Here is a 25,953-nt window from a genome sequence, read left to right on the forward strand (position 1 = left end):
GGAGGGAGGGATGTGCCTGTGCTGGGGATGACAGCAGGACCTCAGCTCCTGCTCCTCCTGCCCTCGGAGCTGCAGCTCCCGAGCTGTTGGCCCAGAATTGCCCCTGGAAGGTGTGGGGAGGGAGAGAAGCAGCAGCTGCTGCCCCTCTGCAGCCGTGGGCTGAGCGTTCCCCTCCCCTTGAGCTCTGCAATAAACCTGAGCCTGCAGTGTTGGTCTGGTCTGTGCCTGCAGGGGAGGGAATGGGGCCCCGTGTCCTTGTCCCCGGCTCCAGAACTGCGCTGGCAGCTGGGAGTGGAGGGGAGCAGGGCATTGCTCCGGGTGGGCAGTGCCAGGGCATTGGCAGCAATCACCTTCTAATTGGGGTTTTTCCTCCCTAAAAGGCTGCAGAGCCTTTTCCCCTCTTTTATTTCCCCCTTCTTTCCTTCGAAGAAGGGACTGCCAGAACCCCTCACACACACCCCTAACACAAGTAACTCACATTTCCACCTGGGCCAGGCTTCCCCCAAGGATTTCCTCAACATTCTGCCACAGAACTAAAAACCCCAGGTCAAGGCTTGCTGGCAGTGAGACAATGACCCTGCAGCAGTGCTAATTATTATTTGAATTGCAGTAGCTCTGAGGAAATCAGCACCACCTTGTATTTGCCACTGAGCTACCTCCAGAGAGAGCTGAGGCATTAAAGACACAAATGCACAAGATCCAGATGAGAATTTTTAACCCCTTTTCAGCTGAAGGTGTGTGTGCTGCCCCTGGGCTCACGTGGTGAGGGTTAAACTGCTCTGACCAGTCTGTGCTCCTCCAAACACCCACTTCCAGGGAGATTTTATTTTATTTTATCCCCGAGGGAACTGCTCTGGTTTGCCACATTTCTGGTATTTCTGCTGAGGTTTTTTTCTCAGCCTCATGCACTCATGTGCCAGTTCTGGTTGTTGGGGGGTTTTCCTGTTCTTTATCTTTCTAGAGTGGTTTTTTTCTACCTCTCTACTTCTGGGGTGTTTTTTAAACTCAGTTTTTTATCTTTCTGGAGTGTCTTCCACCTCTCCATCCAGCTACTTCTAGAGGTGTTTTATAACTCAGTTTCTTATCTTTCTGGTGTGTTTTCCACCTTTCCATCCAGCTGCTTCTGGGGTTTTTTAAAATCAGCTTTTCTTCTTTCTGGAGTGTTTTCCACCTCTCCATCCAGCTGTTTCTGTTTTTTTTTTTCCCCTTCTATTCTCTCTGGAGTGTTTTCCACATCTCTCATGTACAATTCTGCCTAGTGGATTTCTCTGCTCCCTCCGAGCCTCACCCTGCCCCAGTCCCCAGCTCCCTTTCCCCCAGGCTGTGCCGGTGCCCCAGGTGAGGAATCCCACCCTCAGCACAGAGCACTCACTGAAGGCTTGTCCTTTGCACTGAAGGCTTGTCCTTTGCATCTGGAATTCTTGGAGGATTTGCCCACCCAGGGCTGGATATGGGACAGCAGAGCCACACTGCCAGGCTGGAGCTGAGCCACGTGTGAATATGTAGAATTCACACAGGCTTGTTGAACTCACTGCAGGCTTGTCCTCTGCACCATTTCCCACCTGGAATTCCTGGAGGATTTGCCCACCCAGTGCTGGACATGAGCGGGCAGAGCCACGCTGCCAGGCTGGAGCTGAGCCTGAGTGAAGAGCAGAATATGTGAGCAGCCCCACTGAGGATCCACCTCTTGGCAGGGGCTGCCGGGGCTGCCTGGGGTGGATCCCCACCTCCCCGGGCAGGGCAGGGCAGGGCAGGGCAGGCAGGGCAGGAGGAGCTCCTGTGCCTCCCCAGCAGGCAGGCAGAGCCAGCTGTGCCATGGGCACGGAGCGGGGCAGGCTGGGCAGCCTGACCGTGTTCAGCAAGGAGGATTTCGAGGATGAGTGGCTGCGAGTGGCCAGCGGGGGCTTTGGCCACGTGTACCAGGTGAAGCACAGGAGGTGGAGGACGGTCTATGCCGTGAAGTGCTCCCCGTACCTGCTGCAGGACTCCAGCGTGGACAGGTAACCCCTGAGCAGCTCTGGCCGTCCCAGCTGGAGGGATTGGGGGATAAAACTCTGCAGAAGGAGCTCCTTGGGAAGGGCTGGGTACCCAGAGGGAGCGGGGAATAGGAGTTCTGCCTTTCCTTGTCCTGTGTGGATGCACAGGGACATGGGAAACAGAGCAGGGCTGAAGCCTGGGGCTGAGCTCAGCACCTCACACACAGACTAAAGCAGCCTGGTGGGTTATTTACAGCTGCCACTGGACGCTGGGGCTGAGCTGTATCCATCAAACTGAATTCATCACCAGGTTTAAAGATGAGGGGCAGAGGATTTACAGCTGGTCTTGCTGCCCTGCTCCTGTAGCCTCCAGACATCTCCTTCCTCTCCGTGGGGCACCTGCAGCTCCTCTCTGCTTCTTGCTCTGTCTCTCACCTGCAGAGACTCTTCTGGTGCCCACCTTGAGTCTGGAGATGGAGCAGGGCCAGGTAATCACAACCACTGCTGATAACACATCCAATACAGGCAGAGCTGATGGAAAAACAGCAGAGTTGATGGACTTATTTAATTTAAAATTTTATTCCCTCAAATTTGGAAGGATCCTGCCAGGATAAAAATCTCACTCTTGTGATTTCTTGTTACAGACAACAACTGAGTTCAGGCTGAGCACTGACTGTCCTCAGTTTGCTCTGTAGATTCTACATTTGCATTTTGTTCTTGTTTGTGGCGGGGAAAAAAAGAGTCAAATAATCAGTTTTAATTCTGTGTCTTATCAATTGTAGTAAAATACCCCAGATTCCTCAACCCACGGGTGGGTCTTACTGTGAGGAGATTTTGCTTGGCTGAACCATTTTAGATCAATGAATGAATGGCCTGGCCCAATTGCTGGCAGCTCAGCTCCATTCCCAGGGTGTGCTTTTTAAAGGCACTCCTGGCACTTTGCTGCTTGGCTGCTCCCCCAAACTTGTTCAGCAGGTCGGGAGGGGTGAGCCTTGGGAGAATTTGGAGGAACAGGTCTGCCAGAGCTGGCAGCCAGCAGCAGCCATGCCAGAGCTCCCCTGGGAGCAGTCACCGTGCCCAGGGACAGAGCTGCAGGCACAGGAGGAGCTGCAGGAGTGGCCAGGGTGTGGCACAGAGCTGTGCCTGCCCCTGGCATCCTGCTGCCAGGGAACACCGGGAATGTCATGGCACCACAGAGTGCTTTGGGCTGGGAGCAGCCCTAAAACCCATCTGAATCCTCCCTGCCTGCCCCTGGCCAGGGAACACTGGGAATGTCATGGCACCACAGAGTGCTTTGGGAGGAGCTCTAAAGCTCATCTCCATCCTCCCTGCCTGCTCCTGGCATCCTGCTGCCAGGGAACACCGGGAATGTCATGGCACCACAGAGTGCTTTGGGCTGGGAGCAGCCCTAAAACCCATCTGAATCCTCTCTGCCGTGGCCAGGGGCGCCTTCCACTGTCCCAGGCTGCTCCAGCCTGGCCTTGGACACTTCCAGGGATGGGGCAGCCTCTGGGAATCCCATGCCAGCCCCTCCCCGCTCTCACAGGGAAGGATTCCTCCCCATCTAACCCTGCCCCAGGGCAGTTTAAAGCCATTTCAGCAGTGGGACAAGTACAGGCTCTCTGTCCTCACTGCTAAGGATTGAAACAAGTGCAAGCTTTTCATCTTTTCTTTGTGGTGGCTGAATGAACCACCAAATAAACCTCAGTTCATTTGGAGAAGTCACAACAGCATCCATGTCAGATTTTAATCTGCAAAAGATCCCTGTGTGGCAGCATTACCATCAACTCAATGGGGAATTTGGGACGAATCTTTTTGGGGTAGGCAGTGCTCAGAAAGGCTGGGTGTCACTAAGTTACTACAGAGTTACTGAGCCGTGAATCAACTGACAAAATTTCTTGCTCCCACTGTATTTTTTTTGTATTTTTTCTTTGAAATTTTTATTTTTTATTTTTATTTTTTATTATTTTTATTTATATTTTTATTTTTATTTATTAATATTTTTTTAATTTTTAATTTTAATTTTAGATTTTAATTTCTATTTTATTTTCCATTTTCCAGGACCAGCATGAACTGTCTAATGGAGGAGGCCAGCAAGATGGAGAAAATCAAATTCCAGCACATTGTCACCATCTACGGGGTGTGCAACAGCCCCCTGGGGATAGTGATGGAGTACATGGCCAGGGGCTCCTTGGAGAGAATCCTCCCCACCCACAGAATGTCCTGGCAGCTGAAATTCAGGGTGATCCATGAGATGGGCTTGGCCATGAATTTCCTGCACAGCATGAGCCCTCCCCTGCTGCACTTGGATCTGAAGCCAGGGAATGTCCTCCTGGATGGGAACATGCACGTCAAGGTACGGCCACGGCTCACACCAGAGCCAGGCAATTCCTGCCAGACAGAATTACCCCAGTAAATCAGGTTCTGCAGGAGCAGCCCGTGAAAGAGTGGCCTGTGGGGTGTTTAACAAGCAGCTGCTTTGAGCAAATCACGCGCTGCTCTCAGCATCACACGGCGACTCTGGGCCAGCTCTGGGGATTTAGGGCTCCAGCTGGACTCAGTGGCTGCAGGTTCTCAGGGTTTTGTCAAGCTCCAGCTGCTCTCCCCTCCTGCTGCCCCTGATCCCAAAGATGGGGATGTCTGGGTGACAGCAGGAGGGGAGAGCGTGAGCATTTTAGGGCAGCTTCCCTCTTCCTGCTTGCAGATCTCCGACTTTGGGCTGTCCAAGTGGATGGAGCAGTCCAGCAGGATGCAGTACATCGAGAGCTCAGCTCTGAGGGGCACCCTGAGCTACATCCCCCCCGAAATGTTCCTGCAGAACAGCAAACCCCCGGGGATCAAGTACGATGTGTACAGGTGAGGGCTGGCCCAGGGCACCCAGCCGTGTCCCTGGGCTGTGACTCCCAGCAAGGGGGGCTGGACACTGCCTCAGTTTGTTTAAATTCTGCTTTTCTGCCTCTTAGAAGGTGGGGAACACACTGGGGTACCCGACCTCAGGGGTGAGACTGACAGGGAGGGGGTTCTCTGTGGATAATCATCATCCCAATGCACCCTCTGCCCCAGGTGCCATCACACCCTGTTCCCAAAAATGAGTGGCAGCAGAGCCCAAACAGCCAGTGCTGCTCTTTCATCACAGTCCCTGCTCAAATTGCTTTTAAAACAATTCCAATATTGGCTTATCTGCCTCAGTCTTCAGCTTCATTTTGGTCAGGAGCAGGCAGAGAAGAGATTTCAGCTTGGCTTTTGTCCTTTTGGGCGAGGAGCTTTGCAGCACATTCACATGAGCCCCAAGCCCATGTCTGGAAATTCTTCAGCTCCTTGGCCTTTGCAGCAGAGAGGGTAGAGGGAAGAGGGAAAGGAGGGTTTGCATGGCCACAGGAACTTGCAGGAGCCAAGGGCTTGAAACATCAGTGCGAATAAAGAGGAAAAAAGGCACTGAGAGACTGACTTTGGCAGCAGAGGCTCCAAGTGCCTGCTCAGACCCTTTGGAGGGCGATGACCCCACTCTAAAGGAGATGCGTGAGGCAGAACCACAAGGCCTGATCCTTTTGGCCTGGGGGATGAAATCCTTTTGCTCTGGGAGATGAAATCCTTCCCTCCTGAACAACCTCCCTCCTGACCTCCCCATTTCTCCAGAAGGCAGAAGCAATAAGAGCATTTCATGTCCAAGTGCTCACAGTCTCTCCTCTCCCGCAGCTTCGGCATCGTCATCTGGGAGGTGCTCATGCAGAAAAAGCCTTACACAGGTAAACACAAACCCTGCACCCGTGGAATGTCCATCCCAGCCCTTTTCCCAGGCAGAACACCCAGAGGTGCTGGATTTTTCCAGGGGCCAACATGATGGCCATCATCGTGAAGGTGGCAGCGGGGAAGAGGCCAGGGCTGGAGCTCGTCAGGGACGACTGGCCCGGGGAGTGCCACCAGATGGTGGACCTGATGAAGAGGTGCTGGGACCAGGACCCCAAGCAAAGGCCCAGCTTTGCAGGTGGGACTGGGGTGTGGATCTGATGGGGTCTCTGGTGTTGGAAAGTCTCTTTTTCCCAGCCCTGAAACCAAAGAAGAAGGCAGAATTCCTTGGCTCTTGTTCTCAAGGTTGTTGCTTTTCTGTTACCTCTATCATTCTTTCTCTGACCTGCTGAGATCTGTCCAGCATGTTGGTTCATGGCACTCTGACAGCCCTCAGGGCATTGTTATCTTTTTATACTAAAAACTACGTGTTCATTATTTACCATAACTTCCCAATACCTATCACCTATGTTAGACAGTCTATCTCTACTCTAAACCAATCCCAAAGTGACACCATCCCAGCAGAAGATGGAGGCCAAGAAGAAGAAGGAGAAAGACTGGAAACACCCAGATTCCTCCATCTTGCCCCCTGAACCCCCATTCTAAAACCCCCAAAATTCTACATTTTCACCCTGTGATAAATTCACTATCATTCTATTCAAACCCTTGTGGCTTGTAACTCCTCACAAAGCTGGTAATTGTTTCCATGGGCTAAAATCGAAGGCACAGGTGTCTTTGACTCCATGCCAAGGTCTCTGAGCCCCCTGCCAGGGTCTCAAGTCCTCCAGGGCAGCCAGAGGAATTTCCTGGGTTCTGACATGGATCAGCCAAGGGTGAGCCCCATGGGTTGACAAAAGCAGGGTTTGTGTCAATTTTCCCAGTTCCACCTCTGAGGTTTAACAGCTGGGTGCCCTTTTGCTGTCCCACATCCCCTCATCCCTTCTCCCTCCCTTCCCACGTGGGTCCTGCCTGGCTCTGGAGCTGGGGCAGCCTGCACAGCTGAGCTGCTCTGCCCTGGCAGATATCCCTGTGGAGACAGACGTGCTGCTGGCTCTGATCCAGAGCCTGGTGCAGGACCCGGAGAACGAGCGCCTGGTCAGGAAGATGTCCCACAAACCAGCCATCTCCAGGAGCCAGCAGGTGAGCAGAACCCACCAAGCCTCTCAGGAAACTCCTCTGAGCCTGCTCCTTGTTCTGACCAGACCTTGAGGCTCTTTCCCCTCCCTAAGGTGCCCCTCAGCACCTTCACAGGGTGTCTGTACAGGCTGTGCCTCTGTAATTCATTTATGGGGATGAGACACTTGCAAATTAATTAACAAATGCACTGAATGATAAATAGTCCAAGAGGAAAACCCTTTTCTGGACCTGCTCAGGTGAAGTGGGTTTATCATGGTGACCTCAGTCACTAAAAGAAACTCAAGCAAACACAGAATCACAGGGTTCTCTGTGCACAAAACTGAGGATGTTCCCCTTTGAACAATTCTTACAGAATTTTTTTTTAAATAGTTTGAAATCCCAATGTTTCTCTGGCTAAGAAAAAAATCAGGCTCCTGGATAGTCACGATGTAATCCCAGCAACTGAAGTAATTATGCCTAGAAAACAGGGAGAGATAGGAGCTGAGAATTATTGGTATTTAGAGGGTTTTGCCAAGCTGTGCAAGAAACCAGAGGCCTGAAGAAGTAGGGGCTTGGGGGTCCCTAAACAACAACGGAAATCACTTCGGGATGCTGCCATGCAGTCAGGAAGCAGAATATGTGTGTGTTTGGGAGCAAATGAGCACAAGGAGGAAAAGCTCATGGATATCCAGAGATCATCTTCAGGCTCCCCCATTCCTGCTCTGTCATGACTGGTTTAGCTGAGTTTTGGGTGCAAAAACAGGATTGGATAAAAAACTCTCAAATGATGACACAAAACTGCAGAGCAGCAGCAAAGGACTTTGTGAAAACATTACAGAATGCAAATAAACACTCTGTTTTATCCTTTTCCTTTCCTCCTTTCTGAAAACCAGGGTGACAAAGAGGAGTTCACCTTCCCTCGAGACACCAGAAGTGGGGGTAAGTAGGGGACCAGCTTTAGAATTGAAAATGAAAGAAGGGGAAGCTATAAAAGTTGTTTATTTTGTTGTAGAAGGATGTGGCTCATAAGGTTTTCCATGCGGGGGACATTTTAAAGTAAGGAAAATTTTAAAGTTAAAGAAAAGTTTAAGTTAAGAAAAATGAGCTATTCAGGAAATAGGTACTGTGAGAGAGAGGCCAAATGTCCCAGGGCATGTCTGGCCTTATTTTCCATTCCTTATCTCTCAAATGACTTCATTTCATGTCATCCTACCAAGAGCCACAAGCTCTCCCTCCCTTCCTGGGCATTTTTCACTCTTTTCCTCCCATTTTGCATCCCTGCCTTTAGGAAAGGACCCGCAGGAGGTTCCTCTCCCACCTCCACAGGGGGAGGTGGGCAGCCCTGAGGAGCTGTGCTCCGAGGAGCTGGGCAGGGTGCAGGAGAACGGCCTGACCCCGCTGCACCTGCTGGTGCTGCAGGGCCACGCGGCCAAGGTGCGCTCGCTGCTGGGCCGCGGGGCCGGCACCAACGCTGCGGCTGGCGGTGGCTGCACCCCGCTGCTGCTGGCCGTGCAGCGCCGGCTCCCCGACATCTGCGCCCTCCTCATCGAGCACGGCGCCGACGTGGACGCGGCCGACGAGGACGGCTGGAGCCCACTGCACTTCGCGGCCCAGCACGGCGACGACCGCACGGCGCGGCTGCTGCTGGACCACCGGGCCCGCGCCGACGCCCAGGAGCGCGATGGGTGGACCCCGCTGCACCTGGCGGCCCAGAACAACTTTGAGAATGTGGCCCGGGTTCTGCTGTCCCGCCAGGCCGACCCCAACGCGCAGGAGGTGGACGGCAAGACCGCCCTGCACGTGGCCGCGGGCTTCGGGCACGTCGGCCTGGTCAAGCTGCTGGCCAGCCAGGGGGCCGACCTGGAGAGGAAGCAGAAGAACCTCAGGACGCCGCTGCACGTGGCCGTGGAGAGGGGCAAGTTCAGGGTGGTGCAGTACCTGCTGAAGAATGGCATCTCCGTCAACAGCCTGGACCAGAACCACTACAGCGCCCTGCACCTGGCTGTGGCCAGGGGCAAGTACCTGATCTGCGAGAAACTCATCAAGTACGGGGCCAACGTGGAGCTGAGGACGGACAAAGGCTGGACCCCCCTGCACCTGGCCTCCTTCAAGGGGCACATCGAGATCATCCGGCTGCTGAAGGGCAGCCGCGCCCGGCTGGACGCCAAGGGCGGCATGGACTGGACGCCGCTGCACCTGGCCACGCGCTACGGGGACGAGCCCGTGGTCAGCGAGCTGCTGCGCTGCGGGGCCGACCCCAACACGGCCGAGAGGTCCCGCTGGGCCCCCCTGCACTTCGCCGTGCTCAGGGGCTCCTTCCTCAGCGTCATCAACCTCCTGGAGTGCCGGGCCGACGTCAACGCCAGGAACAAGGTGGGCCGGACCCCGCTGCACCTGGCCGTGCTCAAGGGCAACATGGCCATCGTCAAGACCCTGCTGAAGGCAGGGGCCCTGCTGGACGTGGAGGACATCACGGGGTGCACGGCCCTGCAGCTGGCCGTGAGGCACCAGCGGGAGAACATCATCACCCTGCTCCAGGGCAAGGAGGCCTCCGGGAGCAAAGCTGGCAACAGGACTCTGAACGAGGTGAAGATCCCCAGGCTTATCCCAGGAAGGACAGATCTGTAAATTCACCAGCTCTAAAATCTGCAGCTTGAGCTTTCCCACATCAGCTGTGATGCCTCAAAGCACCTTGTCCTGTCCCCTGCTGATTGCAGGAAAATGTTTGCCCTTTTTAAATGGAAGTTTTTAAGCGTGAATGCTCACAGAGTAAAGGAAAATGAAGTTATTTGATGACAAGTTTTTTTCCAAGCTTGTAGAACGTTTTGGCTTGGTGATACTTTAGGCAGTGCTTTCCTACTGAATCCTTCCTGAGCAGGGATTTATGCACCCCCTGTTCATGCAGGCAGTGCTGAAGCTGTGCACAGCACACACAGCTTTTATTGCTTTCATTCCATGTTTTCCTACAGAGAAAATTGGTGTAAAATGGCCCTGGCACAGGTGGGAATTGAATCGTGAGATTCTCACCTGCTGCTGGCACAGCAATGTGTCAGATTTCCTGACATCTCCTTTCTGTAACAAGAATGAAATAAAACAAGGCAGGGAGGAAAAATCACTGCTAGAGAGTATTGAAATGGATGCAGCTGGGGGAACAGAAATTCCAGAATAATCACACATGAGATCTGGCTGCTTGCAGGTCAAGGTTTGAGTCGTGTCTCTGGGGGGAAATAATTCCTGGTTTCCTTCAGGAAGATGTTCCAGAGCTCGATCAGTCCTGTGAAAAACATCTTCTTGCTGGATTTGATTCCCTGGTGACAGTGAGAGCCCTGGTGTGCAGCTCTGACAGCCCTGCTGTGACTCCTGAGTCCCCAAACGTGCCTGCTGGGAGGGTGACTTGTCATGGCCCTCAGCTGGGAAGAGGCTGAAATAGAAACAAACAACCCCAGCTCTGCAGGGGAGCTGTTGTTGCCTGATAACATGAGATTAAATGGGTTAAAAAGAGGGTTAAAAAGCCAAACCTCTACTAATGCAGTTTTCATTTTATATTAACTTAAGTGGGTATTGATGTGTATTGTATTCAAACCCAGTTTTTCACTATGCTTTGGCACCAGAGCCTTTAGATATCATTTTAAATAAATTGTAATTAAATGATTCATTTTTAACATTTGCTGTTGGTGAAGTGGGGAGATGGGCAGGTTATGAAATGAAATGCTGGTGACATTTTGGGTTGCAGCGAGTGTAAAAAATTGACTTTTTTTATTGCAACCATCAAAAAAACCCCCAAAAATCTTGGCATTTCCCTGAATTACCTGCTTTTGATATTCCCTAATTTTCTCCAAGGAGGAAAGGCCTGGCTGAAGGAATTCTTGGGAAGCTCAGACCTTCCTGTGCAGCTCCTTCCCTCAGCTTCAGCTGTATTGATTCAGCAAATGTCTCCCCTGCTTGGTGTAATTTGAAATATTTACCCAGAAAAGAAGAAATCCAATTGCCACTTATTCAGCAGCTCCTTTCTGTCCCCGCTCCAGCAGAAAAACAAAACTCAGCTCGTATGTCATGGAATGTTCTCTACAAGAGCTTAATTAAATTTATAATGAAAATAACAGGGGATTAAGAAGACACGAGGGAAATACATTGCTCTTGCAGAGCATTCCAGAGGTGATAGAAGCAATTTGCAGAGAAAATTACCTGTTTGCTGCTCAGTTTCTATAGAAATTAAATGAGTCTTTACAAACTCTGGAAAAGTGCATTCCAGCCTCCGCTTTGTGACTGTGCAACTTGCAGCTTATTTCTAAAATTATTCGTGGATCTCCATCCCCCCTCCCCTTTCTTTTTTTTTTTTCTTTTGCCTTTTTCAACTCCATTTCAGTCTTTTGTCCCTGCTGATAAATCTGCAGCTGATTATCTCACGTTCTTACCCAAAGTTCACAGCCCAGGCAGCTCCTGGCAGGGCATGGCAGCAGCAGCAGGACAGGAGCCTCCTAAACAGCTCGTTTAGATTCCAAAAGATCAAAATTGTTGTTATGCCTCAAAAATTATGGTTTTAAGGTACCCAGAGCTGCCTGGGTGAGCAGGGTGGTGTTCTGATGTTGGCAGGGAGTTGTGGAATGACTCTGAGCATCCCTGGGCTGCAGCAGCTCCAGACATCCTGAACCACAGGGAGATTTCCAAAGCACACGGAGATTTCCAAACCAATTGCTCTTCAAATCCCTCACAGAATCCCAGCATGGTTTGGGGTGACAAAGACAGAAAACCAGAGCAGGGAAATTTAAGGTCCTCTAAAGCTGATCTTGTTGCAGCCCTGCTCCCTGCAGGAGTCATCCCGAGCTCTGTAAATCCTGGGTGTGCTTTGGGCTTGAGAGGAATGGTGGATTTGTCTTTCCAAACCAGCTGTGGCTCTGCTGGTGGATAAAACCAGAACTGGGAGAGAAAAGAAACAATGGGAAGGATTCCACTGATTGATGAATGGAAAAAGGGATTTGATTTTACAAATAAAACTTTAGGTTTGCTGAGAAACGAAATTAGACATTGAAAGATGAAAGAAACAATGGGGAAGAAAAACCCCTAAATTCCATAAGAATTCAGAATTAAAAGGGAGGGTTATACATTAGAGGGAAATCTTTGGGATCAGGTGTTCAGGGAAGTCTGAACCTCTCAAGTTCCTCAGCCAATGAGGAAAACCCCCTAAATTCCTCAAGAATTCAAAATTAAAAGGGAGGGAAATCTCTGTACATTAGAGGGGAATCTCTAGTATCAGGTATGTCAGGAAGTCTGAACCTCTCAAGTGCCTCAGAAATGGGGAAAGAGAGAAGGGAAATGTGGCTGGAAATTGGGATAAAAAGGAGGCTGCATCCTCCAAAACTTGGAGAGACCCCAGGAAATGCCCCATGGCCTCTCCCTTGACTGGAATAAAGCCAAAGGACTCCTCTGTCTCCTGCTTGGACACAAACCTCTGGTGTTTGTGGGTTCATTTTCCTAACAGGCTGCCTGCACTCCCTCTGCATCACCTCCATCCACAACACCTTTGGGTAAGGGATGGGACTGTCAGGACCCCATCCCTGCTCCCCCACAAGCAGCACACCAAGAAACTCAGAGCAAATCAATCAGCAGAGCAGGGGATGGTTTCAGGAGGGGCTGGCACTGATTTCCTAAGTGCTCTCTCAGAGCTGGATCTGACTGTAATATCAATCCTCTGATGTAAAATTGGTTTGAAGGGGAGATGCTTGAAGTGATGAAAATGTGGACGTTTCAGTCAGAAGTGTGGCTCTTCTGTGAGGGAATGCTCACAGGAAAATGCTTGGAATTGAATTTGGTTAAATCCACGTTTTGCATTGCTCCTGCTTCCCAGAGACTGTGATTTGTTTGTTTGGCAGTGCTGCAATTATGCAGATATGGGATTAAATTAAAATTAAAATAATGCTGCGTTTTAGAGGAAAAGAGATCTGAATAAATACAGCTTGTGGGGGGGAAAAAACCCTTATTTTTAGCAGAAATGCTTGTTTTTTTCCATAGCCCCTTAGGTGTGGAAAATCAAGATGTTTCTGACAGCAGTGATGTGAATGTAGGAGGCAGTGATTTTAATGTAAGAAGGAATAGTGAATTCTCTGTGTTTCTTTTTCTTGCAAGGAGGTGGTTGTAGGCTCTGTGCTGTGGCAGACGTCAGTGAGAGACGTGCCTGGCTCTGCTCAGCCTCTCCCTGGCCTGGCAGGATTCCTCCTGCTCCCTCCCCAGGCCCTCCAGCACTTCCCTGTGCCCTCCCAGCCCCAGGGAGGGGACCAGAGATCTCTGCAGCCAGGGCTGGAATTTGGGGTTTATTGCAAAGGGCCTGGGTGCAGGGCCCTGCTGGGAGCTGCCAGGCACAGCTCAGAGCAGGCCCGAGAGAGGGAGAGAGAGATAAAGAGAGTGGTAAAGAGAAGGCAGGAGAGTGGTAAAGAGGATGAGAGAGTGAGGTTCCCATTACAATACAATAAATCTTCTTCTGGTCTTGGAATTTGGGGTTTATTGCAAAGGGCCAAGTGCAGGGCCCTGCTGGGAGCTGCCAGGCACAGCTCAGAGCAGGGCTGAGGGGAGAGAGGGGAGAGAGGATGAGAGGGTGAGAGAGTAAAAAAGGTAAGAGCATAAAAAGGTAAAGAGAGAGCGAGGTTTCCATTACAGCACCATAAATCTTCTTGTGTGTTGAATATTCTAATTCTCACTAACCAATCTAGTACAACACACAAATCCTACAGCATTTCCATGCAGCCTATAAGAATCATTACATCACCATCCTGTGTCACATTCTAAACAAGCTCTTTCCTCTCCAAGCCTTGGAAAGCAAGGCCAAGCCTGGAGCCTGCTCAGAGCCCCAGAACCTCTGTGTCTCCCTCATCCAGGGCTCTGAAAACCACTTGCTTGCCATTGTCTCCAATTTGTTTGTGCACAAACTTTATATTTAACCTTTTAAGGAGAGTTAAACCACATTACATCACCATCCTGTGTTACATTTTAAACCCTATAAACTCCTCTTTGGGCCCTTCTGCCAAGCTGCAGGGTCTGCTCTGCCCCTTGGGCCTGTCTGCAAGCAGAGGGTGTTGTTCCATCAAAAGGGGATCACCTTCATCAGCCACACCATTGTTTTCCAGTTGTTCAGTAACTGAGGGATCTCAAAGCTTGCTTTCATTTCAATCTCGCTTATAGTTTCCATATTCTCCAAATCTTCTGCCAGGAAATCATATTGATAAGGCTTTCCTGTTTCATCTTCCCCAACCTGTCCCTTCCTTTGCAATAAAACCACGTTATCCCCTCCAAAAGCTGTTCCCCAGCCAGCTCCATCAGTGCAGGTGTGAGCTGCACTTCCATTAGAATAATGGCAAAGGGCCTGGCTGGGAATCAAGGAGCTCTTGCTGTTTGCTCCTAGCAGGCAGCTCATCCCCAGCAAGTTCAACATCTTTTGATCAGCTGCTGCTTTCCTCTCCTCTGCCTCAGAGCACAGCAGGGAACTCTTCTCCTGTGCAATTTGCTGCTGGCCTCCTTCTCCTCTTTGGGAAAAAAAATCAAAATAACCCCACAAACCCGAGCCCAAAAATGATTGTTTTTAAAGCCTGAGGTTCTTGGCAGTGAGGGGTGGAGTTCAGCACTGTGGGGACAGTTTGGGGAGGAGATATCACAGTTCAGGCTCTCATTTTGGCAAGTCAGAGCTCCTCACACCCTCTGTGGCCTTGGGAAGAATCTTTTGTACCCAAATAAAGCCCAGGAAAAGATTTATATCCCTCAAAGCTGCAGAGCCCTAAATGTGCTGCCCAGCCTGGGTCTGGGGGGTCATGGGACCATGGAATTTGTGAGTCTAAACAGCTTTTTTCTGTGGCCAGGATTGGTGCTACCCACAGCAGTGTGCTGGGAGGAACAGAGCACCACCCCTGGAGCATCCCTGCTCTGAATTTCCCTTTAAAAAAATAATCAGGTACAGAGATCAACTCCAAATGAACCAGGAGAAAATCCAGAGAACACGGCTGAACTCCCCATCCTGGAGGGAACTTCTTCTGAGCAAAAATAAATAAATAATAATCCCCAGCAGCCTTTCTGGATAGCAAATGTCCTATTAAAGACTCCAGGTCCATCTGGAGCAATTACAGAGCGGAGCATTAGGCCAGGTCAGCAATCAGGAGGTGCAGTAATTAGCTGCAAGAAGGGCTGGAATGAGCCTTTGTTTGCTGCTGGCCTACAAGGCCTTGGCTTCAGAAAGAAAAGGGAAATGTTACAGCCACTGAGAAAATTCAGCTTGGACAGAATTGAGGCTTGGGGCATTTCTGGCCTGGTTCCATGGCACTGCCACTGCTCCTCAGCAAGGCACAGCTGCCTTCTTATCACCAGCAAGGTTTTATTGCTGTTCTTTGGGCAAATCCTTAATATCTGCTCCAAGCAGAAAAAAAAATCCTTACAAGGCGTTCAGGGAATTCATTTTCTTGCCTTGGAAAAGACTGCACTCCACCAAAAGGTTTTGCTGAGGCTGCCCTGCTGTTATTTGGTTCAAGTCTTTGTTTTGTAAGGATTTCTCGCAGGATTTCTCCCAGGAGAGCTGAGCTGGGCTCTTTGCTGCCCAATGTGCTGCTCCTTTTGGCTGAGCGGGGTCATGTTCTGCTCCAGGGAATGCTGGAAAATGCCACAGGACCATGAGCCCACTCAGACATTAAAAAGGGGCAGGGGAAAATCAACAAGAGAGAGAGGGAAAACCAGAGAAGAGGTGGAATTTGTCTGAAATGCCCTGAGCTTGGAAAATGCTGCTTTTGAGAAATTTTAGGAGCCTGGAGCAGCTCCTGGGGCTTCCTGCTGCATCTCCTTGGCCCCACAGAATCCCTGGTGCTGGGAAAGGCCTCTAAAATCATATTTCCCAACCTTTTTTACATCCCAGCAGGGAAGGGCTGGTGCCCAGCCTTGGAATTCACCTGGAAAATTCACCTGGCCTCACTGGGTTTGTGGGCTGAGGGGGGAAATTCCAAATTGTGCCTGAAACACAAGCATGGATTTGGGGATTTTGGAGGCTTGGACAGCTGGAGGATGAGCCTGGCTGCAGAAAAAGCTTTTTGGCAGTGAGTTAAAGATGTCAGTGAGCTGTGCAGCCCCTGGGATGTCACCCACAGGGGAACAGCTTTCCCCAGGGCCTGGGGTTTAAATGCCAGTTCCCAGCTCTGCCAGCCTGGCTGGGTGAAGCAGAGTGTCTCAGTCACTCTGCTCATGGAACACTTCCTTTTGCTTTTTTTATTTTTGTAATTAAGAAGGAGGCAGAATTGACTGTGGTTTTCCCTGGTATCTCTGAATCACATCCCAGGCCCTGCTATTTCACTGTCTGCAATCTTCCCCAGCCATTCTGGCCTCAGCTTTGAAGTGATTTAGGGCTTGTTTATCACAGAGGCAATCAGACATGCTCCTTCCCAGACACCCTGGAACTGCCAGGGAGCTGAGTGTTCCCTTAGCTGGGGGGGCTCAGACACAAAGGCAGAGCTAACCAGGTTACCTGGCACTACCTGAGCCCAGCCCTGCCCTCCCAGCCAGCTCCAGGTGGGCATTTCAATGTAAACACGATGCAGGAATGTGACCTGGAGCATCTGCCACCAGCTGGGAACAGGCACAAACTCAATTACTGCAGCAGGAAATTGCCAGCCCCGATAATTCAGACATAAATCTGCATCCCCAAGGTTAATTTGGTGTGACTTTGGCGCTGGCTGCAGCCTCCAGGAGCTGAGCCCCTGCTGCTGGCCTGGCAGTGGGGCAGGGCAGTGCCAGGGTTAGAAGATGAAAGTCTCACAGATATGTGTGTGGAAGGAAGATTTTTCAATGTATAATCTTGGTGCTATGGTCTGGTTGAGGTGTGAGGGCACAGGTTGGACTCGATGATCTTAGAGGTCTCTTCCAACCTCATCATTCTGGGATTCTGTGATTCTGGGATTCTGGGATTCTGTGATCTGAAGAAGGAATAGAAATGAAAGCAAGTTTTGATATAGAAGAAAAGAATTGCTGAGCCAGTCTTGCTGGCTAACCAAGGAGGCAAAGGGTGTGTGAGTTAGAAGGGGTTTTTATGGCTTAGAGCAAAGGATAAACCCACCCCAAACAAGAAGATGTTTTTACCAAGCAGAAAGCACAGGCAAATTTGCACACACAAATTTGCAAAAGCACATTTGCAAACCAGGCAGCAAATGTTGCAAGTAGAAAAAAAGAATTTTCTACTGCAAGAAAACTGAAAACCAACTTCTGGCTTAAACTGTAATGTACTGACTTTGAGTGATTGGAGAACAGTAACATGAATATGGAAATTACAGGAGTTATGATAGGCTAGAGATAAAAGTGAAGGTATAGATTGGTTCTACTGTATGAAGATGCTCAGCAAAGAAAAGTGTATAATGCAATGTAACCAAAAGAAAAGTATAGAATGCATTTGTAATCAAAAGAAAGCTGACAGCTGTAGGCACAGCTCTGTCACCCACGACCCTGGACTGCTGTGACACCTTGGATACAATAGACTGCATTTTGTAATGAACTGCATTTTGTAATAAACTGCATTTTGGAGATCTGCCTGGAGTCCCACATCCCTCATTTCATCTCTTACACCCATGTTCTGCTCCCAGCCCCCCTCAGCAGGTTCTGGGGCCCATCCCCAGCTCAGTTCTGGGTCAAACCCTCCCATTTTCATCATTCCCCCAGCAGTTCCGTGGCAGGGAACGCAGCCCACGGCCCAGAGGGAGGCAGAGGCAGGAGCTCAGCTCTTGAATGTCACAGAATTGTCACTGCTTCATGCCATGGCATCATCTCACGCCGTGGATTTCATCCAGGGTGTGCTCCCCCCTCAGCAGAGCTCGTCACACACATGGTGTCACCCCACATTTGTCACACACATGGTGTCACCCCGAATTTGTCACACACCTGCTGTCACCCCAGAGCTGGCCCTGCTGTGAGCACATCCCCCTGCGTCACATCCCTCTGCAGGAGCCACAGCAGCTGCTTTGCCATCTTTGCTGGGTTTTTTCCCCAGCAAACTCAGAGAACGGTGCCAGCTCAAAGCCACTTCAGTGTTTGCCAGGAGCTGTCCCAGGGGGAGGGAGGTGCTCAGAGGAGCTGTACATATTTGTTTAGACTGGCACTGACTGCCCATTTCTTCACACAGACGAGCTCCCAGCTCATAACCTGTCTTGTTCAATCAGATTTGCAGCTCCTGGGTTTCCCTCTGAAGCTTTGTACATTTTCCAGCTGGTGATTTGACAGAGCTCTCTGAACTCAGGAGCTGCTCAGAGATTCTCTGTCTTGCTGTTAGCACTTGGAGATGAGATTACATTTCTGGCTGATGTCAGTTTGGGCTTTTCCTGCTTTTTTCACACGGCCTGAATAAAAACAATCAGCTCTGTGGCTGCACTGTGCAGTAAATATTAATGATGGCAGTCAGGAAACATTTCATGCAGTGACAAGGGCTGAGGTTATGACCTGGTTTTCTGCCAGGTGAGGTTTGCAGCCCTTTCCATCTGCCCTGCACCCAGCTCAGAAGGATTTATGAACAGCTGGATACAGCCAGGAAGCAGAAACAGCCATGAGGACCCTTGAATTCTGCTGGTTTGTCTTTTCCCAGCATTAAAACCCCACAAGATCAGCCATGGGAAGGAGGATCTGGGTGCTGCCTGCTGCTCTGTCCTGAGCTCAGGGGCAGAGGCTGATGGGGCAGCCTGTGGCCAGGAACTGCTCACCTTTCATATCCTTAAAAATTCCCCTTCATATCCTGACAAACTCCCCATCCCAAGGCTCCCAGGCTGCAGGTGAGGAGCTGAGGCCGCTCCAGCCCCAGAGGGGCAGCAGGGAATCCTCTGGGATGGAGAGATGTGAGGGGTGATGGAGGGGAGGGGATGAAGGCTCCTGTTCCTGCAGAGTCAGCCTCCCTCTGCCCCCAAAGGCAGCAGCCACAGACGAGTGTGTCCCCTCCCAGCCAGGAGCTCTGGGGGCTGATTCCCCCAGATTTACCTGATTTACCTGGGGCTGATTCCCCCAGATTTACCTGATTTATCTGGGGCTGATTCCCCCAGATTTACCTGATTTATCTGGGGCTGATTTCCCCAGATTTACCTGATTTATCTGGGGCTGATTTCCCCCAGATTTACCTGATTTATCTGGGGCTGATTTCCCCCCTCTGTTCTGAGCTGAGCCTGCCCAGTGCAGGGGCAGCAGCTGAGCCCCATCCCGCTGCAGAGCCCCTTTTCCCCAGCTCCACTTTGTGCCTGTTCTGCTGCTGTGCCACTCCTGGTGCCCCTGCTGTGTGCCACCAGCTCCCCTGGCAGGGAAGGGTTTGGGTCAAATCATAAAAAATTGCTTTTCTCCATGTGCCACCAGCTCCCTTGGCAGGGGGAGGGTAAAACCACAAAAATTGCTTTTCACCATGTGCTACCAACTGCCCTGGCAGGCAGGAGCTTGAGTAAACCATAAAAATTGCTTTTCACCATGTGCCACCAGCTCCCCTGGCAGGCAGGGGTTTGGGTAAAATCATAAAAAATTGCTTTTCACCATGTGCCACCAACTGCCCTGGCAGGCAGGAGCTTGGATAAAACCACAAAAACCTGGTTTTCACCACCAACTGCCCTGGCAAGCAGGAGCTTGGGTAAAACCAGCAAAAAAACTGCTTTTCACCATATGCTACCAACTGCCCTGGCAAGCAGGAGCTTGGGTAAAATCACAAAAAATTTGCTTTTCTCCATGTGCCACCAGCTCCCCTGGCAGGGAAGGGCTTGGGTAAAACCACAGAAACTGCTTTTCACGCAGGGCAGGGTCAGACCTGTGCTGTCCCTCCCTTCCCCGGGGCTGGCAGCGCCGAGCTGGGGCTGCCCTGGCCCTGGCAGGCTCATCAGGGCTGCAGTGCAGTTGATTGCATGCCAGGCAGGCTGGCAGCAGGGAGGCAGAGCTGCTAAATGTGCTCACTCACTCTCATCAGCCTCTCCTTCTTCCCCAGCCCAGCATGGCAGCTTGGGGAGGCACAGTGCTCTCCTCTCCTTTAAAAGGGTTTTTTTTTCTTTGCTTCTTAAGTCTCTTTAAAGGCATTTCTAGGCCTGTTAATTATTCATGATGCTGTAATTATGTTTAGTCCACTGTGATCACTCTTTCTTTGGTGAAGAAAGTTGTTATTTGTGAGTCAAAAGCTCTTTATGAAGCAGACAGGCTGGTATCTTGTCAGAAAGGCTTGGGGGAGCAGTTGGAATTATTAAAAGAAGCTTTGATTAAAGACAGGGAGTTAATTTAACAAGAGTAACTGGTTTTCTCTCTCTTTTTATTTTGTGCAGAACAAAGCACAGCCAGGGATGTGTCAGGGCTCACCTGGAGCAGCAGGGCTCACTCAGATGCCCCAGGAGATGGGCAGAGCATCCCTTTTATCTCTTTTGGGTGCTGTGAGTGGCTTTTGTCCACAGGCTTAGAAATGAAATTTGGCTGTGAGGGTGAAGCTCAGAGCAGCTGCCTTTGATCCTGCCAGGCTCAGGCCAGACTGGCTGCAAACAGCCTGGTGTGTCCTGTTTGATCTGAAAATATCATTTATTCTGCTGAGTTTGGGAGGGGAGGGGGCCTGGAGCTCCTCATTTTCCCTCTGTCACGGTGGCACTGAGGTGAATCATCCAACGGGGGAATTCAGCCTCATCTGAACCCTGCAGTTCTGCAGATTCTGGGTTCTGCATAAACTGAGGGCGTTGGGGCAGGGATTATTCTGTGTTGGCTCAGACCTTTGGATCTGAAATGCCATTAAACTGAAATTTTAGCCTGTTAGTTCTTGGAGATGGACAGCAGCTTTCTTTCCCAGCAGTGGGAAGGATTTTCTTTGCATTATTTTTTCTTCTTCTTTTATATAAAGAAAATAATCTTTATTTTGAAAGTGCTGATTAAGCCTGCCTGAGGGTCCACCTGCACAAACAACAAACCTGACTGTGCAGCTTGAGAAAACAGCGCAACATAAATTAAAATATTCCAAAATAAAATCCTTCAGTCCTCCAGCATGAATCCAGCTGGGCACCTCTGCCTTCCTCCCCTTCCTCCTCCCATCCTGCCCAGCCCTCTCCTGCCTGGCAGAGGGGAGACATTTCAGACCATTTCCCTTCTGGCTGTGCCCTTCTGCAGCTTTCCTCTCCCATGTCTGATTCTCGTGGCTGCAGGCAAGACAAACACCAGGATTCTCAGGGGCAGACTGGGGTAAGGGAGGAAAAAGGAAAAGCAAGTCAGAAAAAAGGCAAATTTCATGCGAGGGCAGCTTTTGCTCTGTGGGTTTGAGCTGTGCAGCGGAACCAGGACTCCTCAGAGCCCAGAGTAAAGCAGAACAAAACAAGCAGATGGACATCAGGGTGGCTTGTGCAAGTCTCTATTTAATGACAGAGCTGCATGAAGACATTGTTGGTGTCACATGTACCTGTGATGGGCATTTTATACATTCCTGACTCCCAGGGGAGCCGTGTTTGCACTGGAGATTTTCACCACAAGAGGTAGTGGCTTTATTTTTCCTGTTTTCCTTTTTTTTATTATCATTATTATTATTATTATTTCAGCAGGATTGGATAAGCTGGTTGGACCTACTGGAGTTCATTTACTCTTCAGCCAGGAAGATAAACAGTTCTGTGGAGTGGGAGCAAGCAGGCAAGCAGCAAATACAGTGCAGGCAGAATTCACTGGCTTTTAATTCAAACCTGTTTGGGGGTGCAGAGATCCCCACCCAGGGCTTCAGCAAGCTGGGAACCACAGGGAGGGAAAGCAGGACCAGGAAGACTCAATAAGCAGAACAAAAGCTTCAATTATAAATAATGAATCCCAGAAGAGGGGCTAGAGCAAGGCTCTGAAGGTCTGGAGGAACAAAGAAATGAAATCTTCTGGTTAAGGTGGTTTTAAAAACCAGCTCAGTGCCCTTCCCATCAGCAGCAGAGGTCCTTGGGGAAGCAGGGGTTGATTTTTCCAGGGTGAAAGGAACAGTGAGGTCTGGGTTTGGCAGGCTCAGAGATGAGGGGAGGCTCCCAAATCCCTTGGGCTGGGCTCTGAGGAGCTCCCAGTGGTCTCCTGGTGCCAGCACCCCCTGCCCCTGCTCCTGGCACTGCTTCACTCCTTGGACAGCCAGAGCTGAGGATGACTTTGGTGCTGTCTCCAAGAGGGGAAGGCCCAGTCCTGGCTTTCAAAGTGCTTTGTTTGCTGTCTGCAAGTGCAGGAGTTGTCTGGGGGAGGAAAAGCTGCTGCAGAGATGGGCAGGCCTGGCACTGCCACCCTCCCAAGGGCACTGGGGACCTTCACACTCCCACAGTTCAGCCTGGAGTGGTGGGAAGGAGCAGCTTCAAGTGTTCCGGGGATGAAGGCTGCAGGTGATTCCTCACAGCCAATATTGCAGCTCTGGAAATCACACCTGGGGGCTTGCTCCACATGAAGAACACTGCCTTTCCCTGCAGCTTTCTTCCCTCCATGGCATTTTGGAAGAGTTTTTCAGGTGGGTTGAGCTCTGAGGTTCTGCTTCTAGATTCAGAAAAAAAAAAAATTTGGGAGCGAGGTGCACAGCACTGGAGATGGGGGTTTTAAAACTGGACACAAAGTAAAATTATGGCTCAAAGGGAAGATATTATCCACATTATCCTGAGGGATATTATTATTCCATTTATCCTGTTATTATTCCACTTATCCTGAGGGCTCACGCCAGACTTTAGTATAGGGCAAACATCACCTATGGCAACTTCCAAATGCTTTAAAGCTTTTTTTGGTCTATATATGTCATATTTGCTATTTTTGTTCAGCTCCCCGCCTGTTAATTCCCCAAGTCAAATGGATCTTTCTGCTTGTAAATACATTAAAAGATGGACCAGTTGCTTGTTGCTATTTTTCTGCCCCAAAACCTCCTGCCTTTGCACCATTCTGTGGATATTGGGGTACAAGTCTGAGTGGATTCCCACCACTGAGTGAATTTGGTTGGTTGAAACTGAGGGGAAGAAAGAAGAGCTCACGTGCGCCTGAGATCCCTCGAGTTGGAGTTCCCAGTTTTGCAGCTTTTAGCTCTGAAGAGCCAGGTTCAAATGTTACACAAGGCTGTGGGCTGAAAATCAAAGCCCTGGGTTCCAGCCCGTTCCAGGAATGCCGGGTTTGGAACAGAAACCTGGGGATTAAGGTGGGACTGCTGCTTCCATTTCAGAAAGCAGCTGAGATTATGTGCTAGAGCTGCTTGGTGCAATCTCCTCCTGAACCAGGGCTGGAACATCTCCTACCAGCACAGGAGGGTGCTCTGCTAGCAACACAGCAAATCCAGGGAATTAAAGGAAACCTTGGCAGAGCTTCACCTCATCTGAAGCAGAAACTGAGTGAATATTCCACAAACTGCATAGAGGAAAAAAAAGGGATTCTATTGCTCTCCCAATTGTGATTTTACTCCTTTAGAAAACAGCAGGAAACTGCACCCTGGGAGTCTGCCCCTGTTTATGGCTATTGCAACCCTCTGCTGCTCCACATCCTGCAGGAATTTCTAGCCAGACCTATTTCCACGTTGTTTTATTCACCTTGCTGTGTTTTATTTACAGAGATATTGCAAAATATCATGTGAACTGAGTACAAATAGCACGTAGAGCGTGGGTTTGGCAGTGCCAGATTCAGCGTGGTGAGATGATGCTCTTGTGGGGTTTCCATTCCTAGAATCCATGGAAAAATAGACAGCAGAGAGTAAAGGATGCTGGAAACATCCAGACCTTCCCAGAGTCCAGCTTGGACACAGGAGCTGGTCCAGGCAGGGGCTTTCTTGGGTTTTTATTCTGGCTTTTTCCAAAATGCACAGTTTTATCTCCTTGACTGTTGATTTAAATTAGGCACAATGTTATTCTGCACTCTCTGGGGAGAGACAGAGGCAAATCAGACCTGAGGCGCTCCTTGGGGCCCCTGATTTGGGTGAGAAGAAGCAGCTCTGGCCTGGCTGGGTGCTCAGGGTGCCTCCCCTGGCACAGTGTCCTCGTGTCTGTACATTCACCACGCTGCCACCCTCCCCTGCTGTCACCTGGGCAGAGCCTGGAGATGAGATGCTGGTGGGCAGAAATCGCTGATGGGAGGTGAGGGGGTCCTGTTGGATGTACACCATGCAAGACAAGGTTCCACTCCTTGAGTTCCTCTCTCTCCATCTCTTTTTTTTTTTTTTGGCTTGGGGCTCCACAATCCATCCTGTTCATTCCTATTTACACCGATGGTTTGATGTGAGACTGATGCCCCCTTCTCCCTTCCACCCATGGCTCGTGGGCTCCCGCTGCTGCAGGGTCTGGGGGTGGCAGAACCTTCTCGACCCGCCTGGGGACCTCTGAAAGTTCTTGGGTTGGTTTTTCTATGGAATTTCTGAAGGCTTCAGCAGTTAAACACCGGGTGAGTCAGCTCGAGGTGAAGGCAAAGCTATTGCACGGAGCTTGCAGAGGCCCTGGCTGGCTCCTGCTGCCAGGGGGAAGCATGGCCTTGTCTTTGGTGAGAGTTGGACCACTGTGACCCAGCGCTACCTCCTGCTGCCCCGTTGCCACCCCGTGTCCACAGTGCCCTCCAGGCCGGGTGGCCACGGGCGAGAACCGAGCGAGAGCTCCTTGGTTCCTGCACCTCCACTTCCAACACAGCGTGAGGCTGGCTCTGAAAAGCGCCCTTGGGGCCGGTCCAGAGGTCACCCAGCGGGGTGAGACACCCTCCCACCTCATTCCAGCCCCACCAGGCGCCCGGGCACTGCGCAGTGCCCAGCTCCAGAGCTCCAGCCCCCTCCCCGGCACGGATGGCATCGCTTCCTCTTCCCCCTCCGTCCCTAAAAAAAAGCGGGCGCTGTTTGTGGCTTTAGCAGTGGAGGATCTTCATGAAAGCCTTGCGAAACTCGATGTTGAAGGTGGTGTAGATAATGGGGTTGACAGCGCTGTTGACGTAGCCGAGCCACGTGAAGGCGCTGTACATGGCCGGCGGGATGTTGCAGTCGCAGTGCATGTTCAGGATGTGAGTGATGAAGAAGGGGAGCCAGCAGATGATGAAAACACCTGGGGGGGAAAAAGAGAGAGGAGGAGTTTGATGGCTGAAAGCTGGGCGGGTTCTCGGGCTGGGGGAACAGCAAGGTTCTCTTTGGTGGAAAGGGAATTTATTTCACAGAGGAATGGGATTTGTGTTTGTGTGCTCAGTGTCCTGGTCTGCGTCCTGCCCTGGCCCTAAGGAACTCCTCTGCTCTAGGAATGAGCCCAGACACAGCAGAAACTCTGCTCTTCAGAGGTGCCAGCTCTGCTGAGCTCTGCTGCCTTTTGTTCCAGAAAGCCCAGGAGCTCTTCCCTGGGTTTGGGAGCTCAGATGCCCCCGAGAGGGGCAGCTTTGGGCACCTTTAGTGCAGTGTGGAGGGGCAGCTTTGGCACCTTTAGTGCAGCCCTGCCAGTTGTGCATGGCTGTGGAGGGGCAGCTTCGAGCACCCTTAGTGCAGCACTGTGCCAGCTGTGCATGGCTGTGGAGGGGCAGCTTTGGGCACTCTTGGTGCAGTGTGGAGGGACAGCTTTGGGCACCTTTAGTGCAGCACTGACAGCTGTGCAGGGAGGGGCAGATTTGGGCACCCTTAGTGCAGCACTGTGCCAGCTTAGTGCACTGTGCACCCTTGGTGCCAGCTGTGTGTGGCTGGGGAGGAGGGACCCCTCCTGTGGGCAGCCCTTTGCCTGTCACAGGCATCTTTTATGAAAAATCCTTTCCTTGGGATTTTTTTCCTCCTGAGGAGCTGAGAGGCCTCAGGAACAAAATGCAAACAATGGTTATCTGCTGCTGTGGAATGCAACAGGTTCATCTGGGATTGGTCTCATGTGGTTGTTTCTAATTAATGGCCAATCACAGCCCAGCTGTCTCAGACTCTCTGTCTGAGCCACAAGCCTTTGTTATCATTCCTTCTTTTTCTATTCTTAGCCAGCCTTCTGATGAAATGCTTTCTTCTATTCTTTTAGTACAGTTTTAATATAATATATATCATAAAATAATAAATCAAGCTGTCTGAAACATGGAGTCAACATTCTCATCTCTTCCCTCATCCTCAGACCCCTGTGAACACCAGCACGCTTTGCCTGCCATCCTCTACTGTGTGAAGGGAAATGAGATCTGGGGG

General features: G+C 50.7%; 2 protein-coding genes across 6 annotated transcripts in view; one reads left to right on the forward strand and one right to left on the reverse strand.

Moving 5' to 3' along the window:
* The first annotated feature begins 1,815 nt into the window (after positions 1-1,815).
* ANKK1 (ankyrin repeat and kinase domain containing 1) lies at positions 1,816-9,506 on the forward strand. The gene is made up of 8 exons (XM_066564550.1): positions 1,816-2,000; positions 4,038-4,332; positions 4,681-4,832; positions 5,673-5,722; positions 5,806-5,961; positions 6,784-6,902; positions 7,772-7,817; positions 8,167-9,506. Exons 1-8 carry the CDS (start codon positions 1,816-1,818, stop codon positions 9,504-9,506), a joined length of 2,343 nt encoding a protein of 780 aa, XP_066420647.1.
* Positions 9,507-21,203: 11,697 nt separating this feature from the next.
* DRD2 (dopamine receptor D2) overlaps positions 21,204-25,953 on the reverse strand; it is a 30,125-nt gene continuing 25,375 nt past the window's right edge. For all 5 annotated transcript variants that reach the window (XM_066564437.1, XM_066564434.1, XM_066564435.1 and 2 more), the window contains one exon: positions 21,204-24,862. In XM_066564437.1, the coding sequence (XP_066420534.1) occupies positions 24,669-24,862 (194 nt within the window). In that variant the 3' untranslated portion in view covers positions 21,204-24,668. The remainder of the gene's footprint in view (positions 24,863-25,953) is intronic.

This window comes from Molothrus aeneus, chromosome 22 (assembly GCF_037042795.1).
Source record: "Molothrus aeneus isolate 106 chromosome 22, BPBGC_Maene_1.0, whole genome shotgun sequence".
NCBI lineage: Eukaryota > Metazoa > Chordata > Aves > Passeriformes > Icteridae > Molothrus > Molothrus aeneus.

What these genes read in the sequence shown, in the direction of transcription:
- ANKK1 (XM_066564550.1), top strand. Translation starts at nt 1,816, where the DNA reads ATGGGCACGGAGCGGGGCAGGCTGGGCAGCCTGACCGTGTTCAGCAAG. An exon ending in CAGGACTCCAGCGTGGACAG is followed by an intron (nt 2,001 to 4,037) that starts GTAACCCCTGAG and finishes TCCATTTTCCAG; the next exon opens with GACCAGCATGAACTGTCTAA. An exon ending in CCATCTCCAGGAGCCAGCAG is followed by an intron (nt 6,903 to 7,771) that starts GTGAGCAGAACC and finishes TCTGAAAACCAG; the next exon opens with GGTGACAAAGAGGAGTTCAC.